At 37.7% G+C, this 22,366-nt stretch overlaps 1 protein-coding gene across 1 annotated transcript in view; it reads left to right on the top strand.

The window, feature by feature from the left end:
* LOC577108 (homeobox protein MOX-2) overlaps positions 1–22,366 on the top strand; it is a 35,537-nt gene that overhangs the window by 8,042 nt on the left and 5,129 nt on the right. The window contains exon 2 of the mRNA XM_030972836.1: positions 12,630–13,068. Within this exon, the coding sequence (XP_030828696.1) occupies positions 12,630–13,068 (439 nt within the window). The remainder of the gene's footprint in view (positions 1–12,629; positions 13,069–22,366) is intronic.

Genomic DNA, 22,366 nt, shown 5'->3' with positions numbered 1-22,366 from the left:
TATTTCTATGATTGCAATCAGTAGGGTATTAATATGCGGCCAAAGATTTGTTGTCTTGTGTTGGGGTTATTTTGAGGGAAATCAAGATGAAGCAAGAGATTCACATGTTTTTGGCTCGTGAATAATTGATGAGATCAGTCAACAAGCCAGTTTTCCACGGGATATACGAGATTTACCATAATTAATAACCCATCTGCGCCCCTTGGACAGGGGCTGCACTGGTTCCGTTTGATTTGAGGAGACGGTTGCATACTAGTATACAGATGAAACATGAATGACGAGCTTTCGCGTTATCTTTTGTCAGTTTGGAAGAAAGTTTTTAAAAAAATGTGCCCTGAAAAAAGCTTGCTCTTCAAATGCCTTCATTAAGTTCATATTCAAAATACGTCAAGAAATAGCTGAACTGTTTGGGTCAAACATTCATACCAAATGTATGTGTAGTCCCGTGTACCCATTCATATGTGAAGTGAATTTACTTTTCATCTAGATTGAGTCCATTGGATTATGTGATTACGAAACCTATAGTATACACAAATTCTTGCTTCCAGGTATTTTCTTTCACAATTGTCTTGCATCACCCAGAACTAAACGGTGTCTTTAAGATTGACGGTTCAAATGAAAAATGGATTGTACTGAGCCAAAATGCAGTTCAATAATGACTTCAAACATAAAACATGTACATGCTATACAATAATAATAAAAAAAATACATCATGTATTTTGAGAAGATGCCGATGTACGATCAAAGGAGTTGTGAAATGTTGGTGAGTGGTATGAATATGAATAAGATTTTATACGCTATCTAGTCTTCAGATGGACTGGAATTACAAAAACGAAACAAGTTGATTAACACCAAAATAATGGGAGAGCCTATGACATTATGAACATATTCTCTTCAGAATATAATACATAATGTTTTTTATAAGCATTTTTTTAAAAAGTCAGCTTTAATGAAATATATTAAATGCAGCCCTTTGCAAGTCGTATTGTGAAAAATGTTGGAAATTGCAAATAGATACCACTACCAAGAGAGAGAGAGAGAGAGAGAGAGAGAAAGAAGAAGAAGAAAGCGATCACTAAATTTGTTTTTCACTTGTTGTGTGAAATTGAGGGAAAAAATTCAATTCCTGGCCGAATACCGCGATTGGTCGATTTTTCCAAACCACCTTCACCAACAAATCCGAGAGGAAATAATTTAATAAAAACTGAAAATCCTCATTTATTTAGCTGAGCCGTAGTTGGGAAAACTTGGATTTGACGTGTGAATTTAAATGTGACCTTGCCCTTTTTTGTTCTCGAAGACGAACTTTTTTCACCAAGATAAAAACCGTAGGAATTAGTCTGACAACCTTTGGCGCCGCCTCCATAATACGTTAATTCCTCCAACGATTTCCCACATTTTTCTAATTAAATTTCATTTTTTTTTCTTCTCATAATTATGTTTTTTAAATGCAAGTCAAAGGTGACGGATGCAAGGGTAACTTTTTTCTCCATGCTTTTATTTTCTTTACGTGATTTTAGCATTAAAGTGCACCAGAATGATTCATTCATTAATAACCCTGTTAAGACAGTATATCACGTGACCTAGATTCCACCACGTGATTCGTCAGGTGCATGAATGGATATGGATTAGGTAATCAATTTCATTCACCGGAATCCAATCTGCAAGTTACATTTACCAGAAGGAAGAGGAGAACTTCCATACCTTAGCATCCTGAGCGAAAGTTAATTCATAAAACAAGAAAATAGACGCGAAAATAATCAAATTAAAGTATAATCGTTTCTTCGGCTGTGTTTGGAATCTTTGGATGGTATAAAGTACTTTATCACGTTGACAATGTTAGGCTGTGTGTAAACTTATGTGCATTTTAATTAAAGAGAAGGTGAATTTGTGAGCTATCTTGATCTCTTTTATGTCAGTTTGCAAGATTAACTTGGTATTTTATTTGTCCCCTGAAAAGCGTTGCTCATCATATTATTATGCCCTCATAAATATTTGAAATATGACGAGAAAAAGCTAAATGAAACGTTCGGACCAAATTGTCATGCCAAAATATGCATGTAGTACCATGCAGTGCATGCGACTGCCAGCAATATTAAGGAACTTCTTTTTATTTTGGTGATTTCAAAACCTCCCAGTTTACACCAATACGTTTGTACTACATACTCAACCTTTCTCAATTGCTTTCAGACACTTTATTTTAAAATGGTAGTTGCATGACCAAATCTCAACTCTTCAAAGTGAGCTCAACCTGCAGTTGGTGTATGACCAGGCCAGGCACAGTGTATAAACAGTCATTATAGCCCAGGGTGATACATGTATGTTCCATGTATTTTTTTTTTAACACCAACAATTATTTCATAGCAAGCGACGTGTCAACGTAATGTATGGCTTCTGAATTCTGATTGCTGAGCGAAAATAATCGAAAACCCCTGTTTTAACATATCTATGTCTGATATCAGTCCCCAATATTAAAATGCATTGTCCTGGTTAAAAATGAATATCGCGTTATAGAGCCCATTTGTGACAAAATAATGTAACACTCTAAAAACTACAATGTTAAATCACCATCTAAAAGTAAAAGAGCCGAGGAGTGACCACTTTTTCAAAATGTCAGATTAAGAGTTTTAACATGCTTTCAACCTTTTTAGTATTTGATCCAGCATGTTTAAAGTGTCAATCTTAAATCTACCATTTTGAAAGAGTGATCACTGACTCCTCGGCCCTTTTAAATGATTTTATTAAACATTGTCGTTTAAGCGAGAACTATTACAAACAGCACATGTGCTCCGTTTTACAATATAGTATACAAAAATACACTGCCTTGAGAGGTTCTGGTTAAAACTATGCGCAAGAGGTGACTCCAATAGTACTATTTGCTGAGGGGCTAAGCCCCGAAGCAAATGGTACTTTTGGAGTCACCGAGGCCCATAGTTTAACCAGTACCTCGAATAGAAGGCATGGTATATTTGTTTTATATCCTGCATCAAAAATTTATTTTAAAAAAAATAAATAAAAAAAAAAATTGGGGGAAAAAAGATTTAGAACAAAAAAAAATGACAATTTTTATCTAAAAAGATTTAAAATATTTTATTTTCATTAAATTAAGATTTGAAGAAAAAAAATTGATTCAATTAAAAAAAAAAAATCACTTTTTTTTTTCAACTCCCGAATAATAAACCAAAATAGTACTCTCATATAGTACTTTCTAAAATTAGGTCAAATATTTTGGGTCATGCAACGAGCTCTCAACCAATCAAAAGGCAACAAATTTTTGATGCAGGATATAATATTATTTATGAAGAGGGAGAGAAAGAGATATAGAGTCATTGGTCGAAAAATCAGAGAATTATGCTGATTACAGGTCGTAGGTCGTGTCATGTAAGAGAGAAATGACCTAAAGGTCAAGTTCAGTTATATCGGGTCATTACGCTCTCGCACCGCGAATCAACAGCGGGAAGTTTAGAACTATGATTAAAATTCCACAAGTATACGCCATCCTAGGCTAGAGACTTGTGCATGCCTAAATACTAGCACTTCGATTGCTGGAATGAAGTTCGTCTAAAAATAGTGAAATGGGGGTTACTATTTTTTTTTGGTAGGAAGTCTGAGAAACTGTCGAATCTCTGCAATGTTATGATCACTAATGTCTTTAAAAAATATATATTGTTGAAATTATTCGTGTATTGTCACTGAAACACTTAAAAATAGGCCTTATATTGTACTTGTTCCTGCCTAAACAACGTATTTCAAGCTGATTAAGAACAAAATAATTTCTTGAAATTTTCTCAGTTTTAAATTCAAGTATGAGTTTAAGACTATAGGCTACTCCATCTTCTACTTTGCTATTTGTCCTGTTCACCAACCTCACCTGTTATTTCGTTCTCCATCTGTTTCTTTATTTACATTTGTCTTCATTTACAACGAAGAAACTAGAGCATTCCACTTGATAAATAATTCGCTAGTATTTATTTAAGGATGTAAAAGCGATATTTTACAAGGACTCGTATTTTCAAGAGCCTATTTTGGCACATGTGTTTCTTTATTAATTCTTTTGAATTCAGAACACAAATTTGCGGAAGACAAAACTTTGAAGATTTTCAAGGTGTATCATCTTTGTCGTGAACCGAGATTTATTTCCTTGAGGCGTTTTCACTCATTATTTCTTAGAAAAATCTTTCGATCCGAATCATCCGATTGTGTTTGTTTAGTTTTAAATGAAATAATGTATAAAAACCACACTTTGATCAGGCAAATATTATTTAGGCTTCATAGCATTATAATAGTAGCGTTTGACGCCAATGCCCGAGAGAAGCACTCTGTTTTAAATGTATAATTTTATAACTTTATTTACTACTTTATTTAAAAACTGCTATTCATTGACTCAATGGTTCGATAAATTTGATTGATCAATACAGATACATAAGATACAATTGATTTATATGTTTAAAGACAGAATACTAATGTACATCAATGAAGTTTAATAAATACTATACAATACATATGGAGACAATAGACAAAGAGTGATAGGGAGAAAGAAGAAACAAACAAAGAGTGTGAGAGAAAGAAAACATATAAGAGAGAGGAAAACAGAGGGCAAAATTATTAGAAAGGTATACGAGAACGAGAGAAAAAGAGAGGGAGAGAGAGTGAGAGAGAGAGAGGGGGGGGGGGGAAGGGGATGGGGGACATAGTTTTTTTTTTTTGGGGGGGGGGGGTATGGGGAGGCAGAAAAAGAGGGATAACGAGATAGGAAAGAAGGTGTGCAAACATTTTTGGAGCGCGTCATACCCGAGTTTCCTCGGTGTTTTTAAGGGGAAGCAATCGAGGCTTGGACAGGATGCATGTGCAGTGCAGACGGAAAGAGCTTGGCGCCACACTGGCTGGGAGACGTACAATAGCGTGCAGATGCCCGACCTAGCAAGGAAACTCCAATGGTTCCGAACCTCACACAATACTGTTATGAGAAGGCAACACAAAAACAAAAAGGGGATTAAACACACCCTGAGAATAGCAATGTCTGGAGGTCCTTTGTTTGGTTCACCTGAGAGATTTAAAGATCGTCCTTAATGACTGCGGTATGTTCATTATCATGATCAGCCAATCCAGGAAGCTGTTCTTGTTCCGACTTTCATTGAGGTTTAATATCATATAGGGCATCAAAATAGAAACCAACTAGAACCAATTCAGATAGAATACAGTATGCTCTTGAAGACCATGCCGAAAATAAACAATTTGATGTGAATATTTGAAGCAATTAGCGGAACAATAATCCTCAAAGATTAGTTGAAGAAACCATACAGGTCTCTACGTAGTTTGTAATGGTAAGGACGAACAGATATCTCAATGCTATATTTTTACATTTCTTCCAAATAAAAGAAAAAGAAAATCCTACTAAGAAGCTATAGAAAGATAGAAAATAACCATACAGGTCTTCGGCGATTGTAATGGTAAGGATGAACAGATTTATCTCAATAATACATTTTTACATTTCTTCTAAATAAAAGAAAGAAAAATCCTACTAAGAAGCCATAGAAGGCGGAATATGTTTGAGAACCTGAGCGTCCTTTAATCGTTAGACGGTGCAACTCTTCTTGTTTCCAGGGCGTATCCTGTCGGTACGTACACCCAGGCCCAGTGGTGTCCTGGCACAGGATTCGGTCTTAGTCAGCTCATGGCAGGACAGCCAACTTTATCGTGGGAAAAAGTATCATTTTTTGACAGAATAAGGAAAAAAAGAAGGACATTGATGATCATCTTTTTAAGTTGAAAAGGAGCTGGCGTTGTAGTATGAGCCACGTGCAAATTAGTATGGCTTGTTTTTCGCAATCTTTTTTTAAAATGTAGATTTCTCAAATCTAATCACTAGCTACTGTGTATTCCATTTGGTTTTGCTTCTTCTATTAGAATCATTCTTGTTTTTAATTGTACTAAAGAAAGAAAACAAACAGCACCTAAATGGGCTGCTGATATCATAATCAAGTAATATATACAAGCAGTGCTGCAAAGTATCAATTGGTGTCAGTATAATCTGAGATTGTACAAGCTAAATCCAGAAGATAGAGAGTATGATGTTGAGACGAGAAAGAGTGGTGGAGAAAACGGATAAAAGGGGAGAGAAAGACAAACATGGAGATATAAATGTGACAAGCGGTGAAAACAGAAAGGAACACAAGGCAATGACGAAGGTCGTCATTGCAATAATTCGCTTATGAGTTCCAACGACTTGGAGCTAGAAAAGTTCCTTTCAGAAAATTCAGTGCAACTTCGGCAGGGATAAAGTTGCAAAACATTTCGACTATGGCATAGCAAATGTAGAGCATGCGTAAGGAATACTATCCTCCAAAACATCCTCCCGTTTCCCTCTCCATCCCTGTTTTCTAACCTAAAACCTTACAAGTCATTCACATCTCTGCTTATTATAGGGAAGGAGGGAACAGAGGTTACATAGTAAGATTCTTTGGTTACAACGTGTTATTGGTGTGTAGTACGTGAAATTTCTACAGTCGGAAAGTGCGTTGTTATGGTTTCATGTTGTGATCAGACTACGGATACAAGTGAAATACTCTGTTTGTATTGTGGTTACAAACCTATTTCATATCCGTCTAATATCCTTTTACAAATCGATACGATACTCTCTTTTTGTTTCTTTATGCATTGCAGTATAAGCGTATTCAGATTTTCACGTACTGTTTACAAAAGCTATTTATCATGATAAATTTTACGATATCTGAAGTCCCATACCATAAAACGTATGTGAATAACCACGTGACCATGCATGTAGCGGACATTTCGTGGTATCATTGTCAGGATTTTTCTCGTGGTCTTGAAGGGAATGGCCATACAAAAATACGGTACTACCAACACATGTTGGTATAGAGAGAGAGAGAGAGAGAGAGAGGGAGGGGGGGGGGTGGCAGAAAGCACATGGAGGAGATGATTCATCAATGCAATGGTGTAGAACAAAAGAAAACATTAAAGAACGTATTGATATTGCAATCTGTTGAAGGTATTTTGTTTCGTTCAGCAAATTATTATTGCATCTAAAAAAAGTTGTTCGGGCTCGCCAGGCATAGACATTTGTTAATGAATGATTTGTTTAAAATCCACTGTACCATTGTACGAATTTCGAAGTTGTAGTCTTCTAATTTTTTAACTATCCAATGCCCGGTCATCCTCATTTTGACTCTGCCTGTTTCTCCGCCGGTATATCGACATCTAAGGAAGATGTATTGCTTACGTAATAACAGAAGAAGGGCTGCCTTGGCCGCGTGGCTGCACTTCGGATTCTTAGCTCAATGCTAAAATTAGTCCACGCGAAAACAGAAAAGAAAACAAAAAGGTATTCTTGTAGTGCATTACGTATATTTTCTATATAGAGTAAAAAAGGCAAAGGACCGCTGTCCTACAATGAATCGGGACTAATATTTGATCAAGATCAGTCGCATGTTGTTTCATATCAATTAAGTTTATACCAGGAGATTTAGCTTAATCCCACACGTGTAAATTCGTGGGGGTATTCACCTTCCTTCGCACCAACTCTAAAATTCTTTCTATTTGCTTGGCTTTTCTTAGCAGGGCTCTGTCTTACTCTCATCCTCGATACACACCTTGGGTTTTTGCTTCCCGAGCTCTGTGATGCCGAGATCTCTTTCACTTACAATATTTTGAGTCAACAGTCGAGTTAATACGGCAGCACGCCTCTGGGGCGACCAACGTCGTTTTTAGAACTTGAAGTATCGAGGGAGTGGGGTGGAATGAACGTTGGATCATCAACAACAGTCTTTATTCTTGCCTTGTTGATTGTACTACAAATAGTACAAGTCAAATCATCATTTCGACACCCGTGCCATGCTGTGTACTTTGTGTAGTAATTAATATCCAAACAAATGATTGTGTATAAAAATGACACTTGATACCATCATAAGGTATTATATCCTAAGGATTTCAACAGTAGCGATTTCCGATTTCCCGAAATTATTTAGTTTCGTTTCCGAAACTAGCTTTTGAATCAAGAGCATGCTAATTTCATTGTATCATAGTACACGTATTGATATCTTTCTCTAAAGTTTATTAATGACTTCGAGCACAACTGCAATTATGAATTCTAATTCGATCGTACATTAATGGGAAGGGGTTATACTGTTCCTTATCCCCCACTCTATTCTCCGATCAGCGTAAGAGTATCGAAGCTCGCTCGCTAAGAAGCTCCCATCATCTTGCGTCCAGCTCCACTTCACTACAGAGCGAGATGAAACCGAAGAAGACGCGATCTTGGCATTGGGGAGGGTAGGAAAATACCCCAGTGATCGGGGCTTGCTGTTGGGAAAACATCAAATTGTTACAATCCAAACAGAGCACGCGCTAGCCCGACCTGATGGGTTCTTCTCCATCTCTCATCGCTTTACTTATATCATGTTTGGTTTGCAGCCTCCGTGGCTTCGAGAGAAAGAAAGGATGGGTGTATATTATGTGCAATCAGCTCGGGCTTGAACTATTTGGTTCGCCATTACCTTTGTTCATTCGTATTGATGGCAATGATAAATGAAGCACACAAGTAAAACATCGCGATTTCTTCGCACTTTATAATTTCGTTCTCATTAATACGTGTTTAGTGATATGAATCAGTGCAAATTTCAGTCCAATTATCATGCCATTATCCTTAATACAGATGCATATGATATAATACCATTTTTTTTTTAGTTGTATATTTAATAAGGATGATAAAGTGATATTTGCATCAGCAACAGCAAAATGATGCAGTTGCATGTCCTGGATGGGTAAATGTGAGAGCCCTTTACGCTTGATTCTTCCGGTAACTAGAACCATATGAGAATGAATGGGAATTTACAAACATCCAGGATACCTATGAAAGTGATATTCAGTTATCTTTTAACAGTTATGCAGCTCACACGATAGTCGTTTTGTGCGCCACATCGTCGGCAAGCTTAGGCAGTCATTACCGCTTGAACCTCTCACTTCATTAGTGAATTATGAAAAAGGGCAGAAACAATGGAAACGTAGATTTAAATTACGCGGAAATCGCGGGATTTTCAATATTTCCACCCGAAACGTCGACAGGTTTTTGTTGGAGGGGTCAAGAGGTTAACGTAGTTTTCCTCTTGATAACCGACTTGAAACAATGTTGTAAGATCACTCCACGTGGGGACCATAAATCATAGCGGCTCATGCGAGGAAATATTCCAAAGAACAAGAGATTTCCTCAGCGTCTTTATACTGAACGTCCACAGGAACTAAACGTGTGCAGACCTCGGATTTGATATTATGATTAGAAAGGTAAACTTAGGAAATGTATAGCTTGATATTTTGATCTATTTCCGTCTAGGACCGGACGAGACCTTTACGAGATAAGGTTCAGAGTTATTAGAGGATATCTCTGCGTGTGAATTTTTCTATTTCTACAATTGCAGAGATTCTACAACTAAGGGGAATATAATCATCTAAAATATGAACTCCTTAAATATTAATGAATTCTGATCATCAAACATTAATTTGGAAATATCTCAATATCATTACATTTTAATTTCACCGCTTATTACGGGGTCACGTAATTTTTTATTTTTTATTTCGCTAGAAATGAGCTGGAACAAAAGAATCAAGGGGATACAATGCAGAAGACAACACTGACTATATTCTGTTATTCTGGGAATATCTTATTCTATTTTTCCATGTATGAATATTTGTTCGTGTTGGATTCGCCTCAAAAGTATCTAGGTCCTGATGTTAACTCGTATTTTACTCAAAATAGTAAAATTGTCATTGTTTCATCTTTATATGTTTTAACTTTTTAAATTGGAATGAAAAAAATAGAAACACCAGAAATTATACTTTTATTTTTGGTGGTATTTATATCGTCTATAAAGACAAGCACGTGAAACGTTAATTCGTCTTTTATTAAATCAGTCTATTTAGCTCCCCAACATTTGGATTATGATCTTCAGAATGACGATTGTGTTGCGACATGCCCGACATCGCATCATTGCGTTCATACACGCAGCTTAATTAAGAGCAACATTAATTTAGTCATATTTGTTAATCATGTGAAATGATGGAGAGAAAATAAGCCGCGGCGATGGGATGATCAGACCACCATGACGAAATTCAAGTCATTGCACTAGTAAAGGATGCTGTATGGTTGGATAGTATTTCAACTTGTCGGATCCTTGCAAGTGTATGCTAAAATGGCTACATTTACCTCATACTCTCGTTTTCATTATTTCGTCCTATATGAATCTTTCATTTACATTATAATAGAAAAACAAAATAATTATATTTTTTATCCGAATAATTCCCCTCATGCTATTGACATCAAATTGAAAAGCATGATCAATATGTAACCAAAAATGTTCATGAGCATCTCTTGGTTTGGCTTCTTGTATTTATTTGTAAATGCTGATGCCTGAAGGTGCGAAAGACCTTTTGTATGTGTTTACCAAAAGCACCAGAGGCAAGACCCTTTGAAGATGAAGATGAACTCTTTAGCTTAACTATTGTGCTTTTAATCAACACCTACTACGATCTTATCGAATGCCTTTTTGAACTCGCGTGATTATGACTAGGGAAAGGGCACTTAGTTCCATGGTGCTAGTAAACTTCATGGGCAGAGGTATATAGGTTGAGGTAGGTGGTGAGGTTGGTGATAGTGGAGGATAGATGAACGGACAACAGATGGATGGTTGACTGGATGATCCGGTCGAATGGGAGTGGATAGAGAGAGAGAGAGAGAGAGAGAGAGAGAGAGAGAGGGGGAGAGATAGGGGGTAGAGGACCTAGAGAGAGAGAGGAGTAAAGAAATAAAAAAAGGAAGAGAGAGAGAGAGAGAGATAGAGAGATAGAGAGAGAAAGAGAGAGAGAGAGGGGGAGAGAGAGAGAAAGAGAGAGAGAGAGAGAGAGAGAGAGAGATGAGGAGAGGACTTGTGATGAAAGGTGAGCAGGTGAATACCCATCTCACCCTCGCCGTGATTCACTCGTGACGAATATCGCTTCGGATGGCGCTACAAATTTGTTTCAGGCATCGGGTAGCCTGACGGATCCGACCGCCAGCCTTGCCTTTCACATCTTGTTATATGAGTGGACGAGGTATAGTTTACTGTCTTTTTTGTGAACTCAAATCTTAGGGTCAGAAGAACGTTAACTCATAATGTAAAGAAAAGGAGACAATGCCCTTCTGGCTCCTAACAGAATCTACATGCTCAAGAGACGTAGTGTTTCAGGACGAAAAGTACATAGATTAGGAGTAAGGCCTTCCCCAAGGATCGTATTGAAGTATGAGGGTACCATGTAGTTGGTAAATCCAAATCCATCTTGTTTTTTGAAGAACTTGAGGGCGTCGTTCTTTGTTGTTGATGAAGGAAAAGTTTCTGCATCGTAAACGGGGAGGGGCAAAATGTATTTTGTGCTGCTAAACAGCCTACTTAAGAGTCGAATGCTTGAAAAACGATGTGGGGGTCTGAGGAAATACTCCTCTAGAAACTCTTTGTAGTGAATTCTTTCTTTGTAAGAACTTTCTTGTGATCTATGGCATACTATATGGGCCAAGTAGACCTACTGCAACCAAATTAAAGTTCCATTATGGGTCCGTGATTGGGAGGGGATGATATGGGGGGGGGGGGGGGGGTTGGGGTTGGGGACGTATGTTGGCTGTATTAATGGTATTCGAAACTGCTGTTTTTCTTCGTAATATTTGTATTTGCTGAGAAACACCTTTTCCAACGTCCATTACAGCTGAGATATATATCTCTTTCGAGATTCAATCCGTAGTGTAACATTCTTGAACTGTTCAGTTGATATTAAAACGAATTTCACACCAACTTCTGAACGGGAGGAAAGAAACTATATAGTATATCTATTTCGAATATAAGTTTAGTTTACAGCCAGCTGAAATAACAATGTCACAGGTCAAATACTACCCGCATGTCTCTGAACGATTTTGTTATGATTTGAAATTATAAGAGATATATAATATACCGCATGATATCCTATATGGAATATAGTGATGACTATTATGATACTCCTACCTATGACACATCATGATGCGAGATACCCCCTATGTGTGTAATGATACTCGGTGTCATTTGCATACATATCCATCGTTATCGTTCTTGTATTACTTGGTGCGAGGTGTGATATATTACGCGGTCAGTCTTCATCTTCTCAGCACTAGAACTCGACCCATTTCTCTTCAGTCATATCATTCTCTTCTTTTCTTTCTACCCCACCCTACCCACCATTATTTTTTTTGCAGAATGAATAAGATGTTATTGTTAGCAATTTGCGCAATTTACTGGAATGAAATGTGTTGTGGAGATGTGCTGTTAAAACGTTAACGTATTATTCGTTGTCCGCACATCTGACGAGTACGTGGCGTAATGGTGATGATATTTCATTGAATACTGGGAGGTGGGAAAAACCAATAAACCAATGTAATACAAGTATTGTTGATTTGATGGGAGAGCATTCTTAGAGATCATATATCATAGTACATCAAAAAACCAAGAAGACCCCCCCCCCCCCCCCCGAAAAAAAATAAAAAAATAAAATAAAATAAATAAACGAATAATTAATCATATAATTAATCATATTTCATTCTTTTCACCCTCGATTCACAGAGATCACTGGGCGGATCCGGGATGTCGCTACCCAGCATGCCCTACCACTCGGCTGCATCAGGGGGTGTCCACCACCCCCATCAAGCCCCTTCCCACCACACCCAATACCAGGACTGGAGCGTGGCGGCTTCGGCAGCAGGGTCACGTGGACTCCACTCCGGGGGCGTTGCCCCCCACACACCAGCTTACCGCATATACCCCTCCGCGCACCACACCCCAACACACTCCGACTACATCTCCACACACGACCTGGACATTCTCAAGTCATCGGGGACTGGGATTGGAGGAGGAGGCGGAGGGGGTGGTGGAGTAGGGGGAGGATCACCCCCTGTCACCGCATCCAGTCCGCCAATCGTGTCGCCCACGGCACTGGGACATCACCAGCAAACAACAAATTGTGCAGATGATCTCACGATAAAAGGCAGTCCAGATAGCAACGGTAGGTTTTATCTATAGTCTAATACAAAGTATCATCATTAACCTTGAAAAGAGGAGGGGTTCGAAATCATAACATGTTATGTGATCTTGAAATAATGTTTGTAGTTTAGCACACTGTAATGATAGAAACAAACTTGACCATACAATGTCAATTGTGGGTAAAACACCTTCTCCGAGGATGTGAGCATCGAGCAAGGATCGAACCTGTGACCTCTCGTATGAGTATCACGAGCGTTCACTAATAATATACCACATTGCTCTCTGTATACTCTACACTGATATAACCATGTTTTATGGGTCCTTCTACGTGATTAAAATCACCATGAATAAGTTTGGAGCATTTGCATAACTTCCCTGAAAAACAAATATTAAAAGCTCTTGTGAAAGAATATTGTTTTCAATTTCTTTTCGTCTAAACTTTATTGACAGACAACATCCAAATCTGTTCGACAGGGATGTTGTTTTGTGGCTGTAATGAATATTATCCGTGTCTTGTTCAGTTGCGTGCAATTAGTAACCTCTTGGGGCCTTCTCATTTTAACGAGTTGTAAAAATATATAGCATTGTCACAACATACCTCATTTCGTGACTTGTGTTTTAATTGAGCGATATACCGTTTATGAGAGCGACCAAAGTCTCCCTGTAATTAGATACGACGCATCTCATATAAACAAGAGGAAACAAAAGGAAAAATTCCATCTGGGTTTAATGAGGAGAGGTCATTCGGGTCCAATTAATACTTCTCTATTACTTTGACATCAAACCATAACATCAGGTAAGTCTGCAAGCACAGACTCAAATTTGACACTTTATCACAATTCCTATTAACGCCTTTAGCAGAGCCTACATATTAAGTCAGTATCTGGCTGGGTTAAATAAGAAAAGCAGATAAAGTTCAGAGCTTATCATAGTCTCATAGCGCAGACACTGACTATAGGGTTTGTGCCTGCAAACTGTTATTATGTCGTGCTAGGATGAAAATGATAGCATTAAACGTAAACGTCTTTAGAATTTGAAGAAAAACAGAGCGTGACAAAAGTTCGTCTTGATGGATTATAATCTATCTGATTTAGCAGTTAAATCCATGGCAAATCACTGAACTACAAAGAAAAAGAAATAATATCATTAAGCATTTTCATGATATAAATCTAAATAACGCGGGAAATGTCCACAATACGACGTTTCCGTAAAATTTTACGATACGATGATTAAGAACCAATCCTACTATTACTGCTATTATCCAAACAAATTTGTCCTTCATAAATTCACCTACATCTATGAATCTTGTAAAGTTTTTCAGAACCACCTGTTTTCTGCAATAAGTGAATGCGGAAAGGAAGTCGAAACATGGTAGTAAAGAATACGATGAAAAACAACTCCCAGTATGGGCCCTGTAATCTCTGAAGTTCCAATTCCCTCAGGAGCGAATAAGAATGGCTCTGATTGGTCAGATATTACATCACTCGGTGCGCAGAAGGGTTTAAAGTCGCGCACCTGTCATACCATATCAAGATGCTGAAATTACACGTCGTAAAGTCTGTTCTCCAGCGATAAAAAATCCCCCGTTTCTGAACGAGGATGAAGATATCAGTTTTCGAAAGAAAGAAATTTATATCTTTCGTTGAGAATAATAATTCTTGATCACAAATTATCGTCTCAGGTTAGGACTGAATAAGACCATTGGTCTGTAGTAATAGATAATCTTTCGCGATAAACACAATGACCGTTTTCCAACGAAAATTCGGTCCATATCACATTGATTATTGGTATGGTTACATTAAGCATTGATAACAAATTAGTGTTTAAGATCAGGCCCGAATTAGACCTAAGGCCTAGATGTAGATACTTTCGCACTGCAGTAAACCACTTGCTGTAGCAGGTCGAAGTGAAATATTTATATTCCCCCACCCTCATTTGCATCATGATACAATGAAGTTGGTGGACTAAAATGAAGGAAAAAAAGAATCTCAGAACGTTTCCCGTTTTGACTCGTGATCAGTGTTATAGTATTTTTTGACGAAGAAAACAAATCCTGGTTTTGACGATAGTGATCTAATCCGTGTTTTGTGGATTTCATATGCGGCTTAAGATATTCCCTTATCGACCCACGAAAGAGGATTTGGAATAAAAAATCCAGCAGCTGTAAATAAACAACAATCGTCTAAATACTATAAGAAAAGAAAGACGAGTTCATGGTCATCAGGCCCAGAAAAATCACCAGGTACTTCGTCATGAAGATAATATGAAATTTAGAAAGGATAAAAAGAGATGGAAATGAAAAATGAGTTGTCCGGTTCGGTGTCACAGTCAATACTCGTTTGATATGAAGAAATATAGCCCAGACGATGAACCGTAGCTAAGGGTTACGATCCGAGAAAATACCGGAGCAAATTTTTAACGAGTCCCTCAACGATTTTGGTTAAAGCACGGAGCAGATAAGAAATTATGATTAAAAAAAATATGTGACAAAATGGTAAAGAAAAAGATTGCACTGTTGAATAAGTGGGATATATACTTTATGAAGGGACTAAGGTGATATTAAGGGAAAACGAATAAGGCGTTGGAAAAAAAACAGAGATGGGGAAAACAATAATGAGAAGATGATGAAGACAAGAATAGGAGTAGTAATGGAGTACCAAGACGAAAGAATGATAACTAAAAGTTAGGGAGAATAGTATTAGGAGGTATTTGAGTAGGATTTCATCACTAAGCTATTATTTGGTATTTTGAGTGTTGGTAGTGCCAACAAATGACTGATTCGAATAAAATTATATTCGATGCTTTACTTACTGCTGGGTTCGCATGTATGTAATAATGGGAGCCTTTAATTTCTGGCTGGAATGGTGCCCTAAGTCTTGTCGTCAGCCATAACTCATCCCATCCGACCTGAACGATACCAACCCTCTACAGCCGTTAATCATGTACTGAGCCGCCCCCCCCCCCCCGCCCCATCATCTTCTATATTTTACCCCTCATTTCATTTCTCTTTCTCTTCCTCCCCAAACCCCAGTTCGGTCAGAAAATAATTGGAGCACATTCCCCTCTGGTTTGCTTTCCTGACATCTTATTTTCATGTTTTGGATTGAAGAATATTTTGGGGAGATTAAAGAGCAGGATGTCAGATAAATGATTGGGAAAGGAATAGTTTATCAAGGGATGTATGAATCATAATTCGCGGGGATTGTCGTAACATATCAGAGTCAGGGGCGTGTGAATACTAAGGAACGTGCAGTGCCGATCATCTAAACGAAACTATTTGAGTTCTTCCACTCTATTTTGACATGTATAATGGTAATTCATCATGAAACAACAGAGTACATTAATGAAATAGAACCCGGCTTTTCACTTTAAATTGACGGCACGTCCCTTGTCCATCATGAAATGGGGGCATAATTGGGGGCCGTTTCGCAGAAACATTTTTTGTTTTGTGTTTATTCTAGTTCCCTACAGTTCTTATGATTTGAAACAATCCACCTTTTTTGACAGAGTAGCTAATCATTAGAGTAAAACATTGGTGAACATTGAATGGAACGATTGGTTTATAGTGGAAACGTGGTTTCATTTGCATTTTTTGTAATTTAAGGTAATTACATACATCGTCTTTAGAAAAATAAAATTTCAGAGATGGCTGAAAAATATTGTATTAAACGAGTACATGTACATGTACTAGTACATGCAATTGAAGACATCGTTATGTAATGATCAGATGATAAACAAAGATATTCGTATGAAGAAAAAAAATTGAAAAAATAAAAACCGAACATGTTGATATTAAATAATAAATAAATTCAGATGCCCCCCCCCCCTCAGTATTTGTATAACGTGCATGAGTCGAAACTGAACCTCGAAACCATTAGTACAGATTTGACCGTCACGATGTGGTCACTGCCTGCCCCTTATGACTTTAAAATCAGACGTCGACCTCTATTTGGTAGGACTTTAAATCATTATAATTATTTACGACTCACAGATGGACAGTGGTGCAGATTACCAGGGAGCGTCCACTAACGGGGTAGAAAACGACCCTTTTTATTACACATTGGTAGGGGTAAAGATGGATCCCCAAATGATAAATACATGCATAACAAAAGTGCCAGTCAAATCAGGGACACGCATTGGTCAAAATGTACATCTGGTACACATGGACATTTTGACTTGCAAAAACGTACCCTCTACAAAGAGGAATTCACAAACAAATTCGAAAATGTAGGTATTATTATTATTTATATTAACAAAATATATAGGAACCATATTAGATTGTTTCAGGATGAGTGTGTCGTAATTTTTTTTCCAGACTGTGTAGAGTGATGAAAAAAAAATCCCAAATTCACAACGAACTAATTTTGTGTTAATATTACCATCGATATTATTGATTTTGTTGATTTTACCATGGATATGTCGCTAGTATATCCATGGTATTACGAGGAATTCGGATTCCTGCTTTGTCGTATATAGCCCAGTCTCCTATTGATTAGGATAAATAAGAGGTCATGTAAACATGGTTAAACCAGAAACCCAGCCAGATGATCGTCCTCCTCACGAAAAATCAATCTATATGCAGCTCACATGAGAAAAACACGTAACATAGGCACATATCCTGAAGTAATGGTCTTGATCCTAGAATTAAAAGCAGGTGATACTACCAAGGCTGATTTACATGATTGACAACTAGTCATGTCCAAGTAATGTTATAACTGGCCAGCGCAAAGAGAGAATGTTCTCCTCCCATGGTCATCGCACTGACCATCATCCCCTCATCATCGTCGGAGTGATTGATGTATTGCGTAAGAAGACCATCATTCGACATCATTATAACATCGTGTTGACATCAACGACGCGTTCAGCCGTGATGGCGATATCCGCCAAGCGAAACGAACCGAACGGCGCGTGTCCCGGCCCGACCACGCTAGATGTATGCCATCATGACCGTGTTGAAAAGTAACCAAACATCATCAATGGTCGTTAATTCTTGGATATAAATATACAAGTACTTACGAGTGGACCCTATGATATTTTGAATCGAGTTTATACATGCAGGCAGCCTCTTCTGGGTTATTTTTCCATTCACTAGCCTGTTATGGTTTTTTTTGTTCTATACACGAAGATGTGAAAGAGAAGGTGCATGTTGGGTTGTGGTAAGGGTCATTGAATGCTTATTATCGTATTTGAAACTTCAATATTAATATGAAGTACATCAATATTCTTTAAAAAGATTCTTGACAAATAATAATATTAGGAAATGAATCGTCGCTCTAGATTTGCAATTCGAAGTTTGGGTGCCGTTGGGGAAAACCGAATGGCTGTACAACTGTCCTATAGGTTAAGGTTTATGGTTTTGCTTTCATGGCAGTATAACTTCTCCATGTTTGAATCATGGACGTAATGCATTTGTTTGAACGGATTTTGAACATGCAGACACCTACGACAAGTAGAAGTTCCTTGACAATGGGGAAAAGGGTCGAAAGGACCCATTCAGCTCAGTACAATGCAAATAGGACGGTTATTGTTCTAGGCATTTGTACAGCGTCATAGGGGCGTTTGTTTTAGCCCATTTCACAAGGCTCTGTCCCTGCATCGCCCCGAGTGATAGGATCATCAATTGGTCATTGAGACAAGCACGGGGATTGGAAGAGCTTAGAGAGAAGGTGAGAGAAAAATGAGAAAGAGAGTGAGAGTGTGTGAGATGGATAGGGGAGGAAAGGAGAAAATGAGAACTTGAGAGGAGATGGGAAGAGAGAAAGACAAACATTATGAAAGATAGTTGAAGAGAGAGAGAGAGAGAGAGAGAGAGAGAGAGAGAGAGAGAGAGAGAGAGATGGAAAGAAGGGGCAGGGGAGACGGGAGACGAATATCACTAATTTTTAATGGGCTATCCCATACATTTGTTGGTGTCTTATAATTATATTCCATCATATAAATTTACTTACTAGATTCAATGTTAACAACAAATAAATCAGTTAAAAGAGAAACAGAGGGGGATTACAATGATTATTTGATTATTAATTTGTTAACGTCCCATTTAAACTCACATATCCCTGGGTATCCCCTCTCAAACCTGGAGCTGAGGATGGAGATACGGGTGGGGTGGGGGACCTTATAACGACCATTACGTTACGATTCAGATGGAAAGGACTGATATCAGACCCGCAAACTACTTCCTAATGCCTCGAGGAACGGATGGTAATGTGTGTGTAATAAAGGCGGTCCCTCTGATCAAATTACTCGACAATTAGGACTAAGCCGTTTGCTGGTAGACATTGCGGATTTAATGATTTTTGTGGTTTGAAGAAAATCCCTCCCTACATCGTACTGCTCATACCGTTTTTTTCTCACATGTATGTCTGTTTCTTTTGTTGTTCGCTGTTGTTCGACCGTCCTCGTAAATGTCTGCTCAAAGTTTCTCTGCTGGTGTTTATTTTTGTTTTGGTATTTATAATTTGGTTTCCTTGCCATTATTTTCCTCATTTATTCAGAAAATATAAAGTAGAAAGTTGATTTTATGTTATTTCTATGGGCTGATCGATAGGGGTATTATGATGATTATTGATTTCGTTTCATGCATGTGAATTGAAGTCCCAACATTACTATGCTCCTCTGTAGCCGCAAATATTTTCAATAGGTCCTGTATGCCAACGCGTGTTGACATGATATGGATATGGGGAGTGTAGTCATTGGTGCAAGCGGATCCCGGATTCTTTTCCGGGGGGGGGGGGGGGACGCCCATTTGTAAATATCTGACAAAAGTAAGGAAATATTATTAAAAAGTCAATTTAATTGGAGGGGGCGGCACATCTCGAAAAGTGTGGATGCATAGCATTACGGTATACATGTTGCATTTTGTTAACGGGGTGGCGGGGGGGGGGCACATGTCCCTGTGCCCCCTGGATAAAGCTGTGGTCGTTCTCATTCAAAGGAGATGTGTTGTTTTGTGAGAGTGAGAGTCGAAATGAGAATCGAAAACAAACCCATCTCTTTGCGGTTAGGAGGCAGACTATTGTTTTGGTCGTATACATAGGATGTAATACCGGAAATTGGGGGAAATTCAACTGATTACCAAATTTGCTTACGGTAAGCCCCCATTGACACACGCATTTTATAAGGGTGAAGGGTGACATGGCGGGAATAAATCCCATATAATATTTTTTAGAAATGAAAGGAGGAGGTGTAAATTGATGAAAATGGGTAGGCATTGAAAACTAGCTAGTCAAGCTAGATGGATGGGGAAAAAGAACACGTTTATTAAAGGTAAAGACCAGTATTGGAAAGGCCCCAATTTCAAAAAATGAAATGGAAGCTCTCATTACCAATCATGTGAAAGAATATGTTTTGACTAATACATGGTGATACAAAATTTGACGGGAAACCGCCTACTAATTCATATATTTGGTAAATTTGTTTCTTTCATGTATGGACTGTGAGAGATATAGGGTAGTCCCATATACATCTTTCTGTGTATAGTGCTTGTAACTTTACGAAGAATGGGCCGAATTTCTTATCATTTTAATGATTCCAGAACCTTGCAGATGCTAGTTGCTATAGATGATCAACCTTTTCTGATCGATTCCACAACGTTTCTTTCACAATGCAATCGCATGACCATAACTGGTCTTTACCTTTAACTTTAAAATTTCTAAAATACGGATATGGCTGTAGTGATCTGATTGCGAAATATGTTTGCACGATTCTTTATGATCATAATTGTCACACAAAAGGAATCTGTCTCCAAATCTAAGTTATACACAAGATAATTATAGGCATTAAAAAAAATAACCTCTCGTGACAGATTTCTGTGTATTTGTGGAATATAATTATTGTGTAATTGTCGTATAAGGCAGTGCAAAATAGTGGTATGAATTAATCGAATAAATAAACATCACTTGCACGATGTCATTGTCTTATAGGAGGAAGTGAGGAAGATGAGTCAATCGAATATAGGGGAAAATAGTTTTCATTGTTTCACGTACGAAATGTGTACAAATAATATATCAATACGGTTTTCAAGCAGATGAAATCTCTGTTAAATAGCGACAGTTTGCTTGTTCATGGTCGGCAAAGCTTTAGCAGATCAGAATACAGGCAACAAATATCAAATATCTACTCATCACGTTGAACTTCAACGTCCCGACAAAACGCCATTACCGGTGTGCTGACAGAGGGACGGTAAAGCATATTCCTGGCCCGCTACACTCGGCCGAGAGAACACCCAAGAAGGGCTCGTATAGTGTCAGTGACATCATCGTATTCGGCTAATGGATTGGGGAGGGGTCGGAATCGTGTGACACTGAGGCTGTTTGTGGAATCTGTATTTTGATATTTGGGGAACTCGTTTGTCAAATTGTGTCACGGAGGAAAATATAGTTTGTTGAATAATGGGGATAGAAGCTTCGTTCATGAGGCAATTTTCTTTGGCCGATTGAGAGAAACAAAAATGATGAATATCAGAAGAAGCATATTGTCTGGAAAAAATCTCAAAAAGAAAACAAAATATGTCAAAGCAAAACGAGACAAAACAAATAGGGATTTTGTTTATAGTTTAATCTTGATATTCAAATGTGAATCAGGACTTGATAAATATATAGGGCCTACATTTTTTGAATACTTTTATAAGATTGAAATTGAAGCAAAATTATTAAAGCGCTTAAAGGGATAGTTGAGTTCTGTTGCAGAGGGCGCTACACAAAATTATTTTGTGAGTGATAATGAAAAACTAAGTGTCAAATTTGAAAGAACATAATATTTAAATGACAAAATCATCTTTTTTTGATCAAAATCGGTTCAGAGACGGCTGAAATATAACGATTTCTAATACTTGTGTAGGCCTACCACCACAAATATTAGATATTTTGAAAAATTTGAAAAAACCGTTGAAAATAACGCCTTTTACATCGTATTTCAGCCGATGCCGATGTTGGCTTTTTGATGGCATTTTTGTGTTGCTTATAATTATTACGCACAACCAGCCGGCCCATGTATTGTTATTTTTAATTAAATAATTAATTAACGGTCACCGTGTTTTTTTTAAAGTGGAGCTGAATTGGAATGCTCGTATTGGCTAAATTTCACACATTTTGGGGTCTAAAATTACCTTCATAGCAATTTTAGTTTCTAAAAGGGTACTAGAAATGTCATAGAGAAGAATAAGAGCAATAACCCTGCACTTTGCAGGCATTTGCGGTCTGAAAACAGAACTCAACTATCCCTTTAAACTAATTAAAGGGCATCTCCATAATATTGCTCAAATCAACACGATTTCATTAAATTTTCTATATACTGTGGACGTTGTCTTATGTTAAATGTGG

This window comes from Strongylocentrotus purpuratus, unplaced genomic scaffold (assembly GCF_000002235.5).
Source record: "Strongylocentrotus purpuratus isolate Spur 01 unplaced genomic scaffold, Spur_5.0 spur5_scaffold_6, whole genome shotgun sequence".
In the NCBI taxonomy this organism is placed as follows: Eukaryota; Metazoa; Echinodermata; class Echinoidea; order Camarodonta; family Strongylocentrotidae; genus Strongylocentrotus; species Strongylocentrotus purpuratus.
This window is presented reverse-complemented; position numbering and strand designations above follow the sequence as displayed.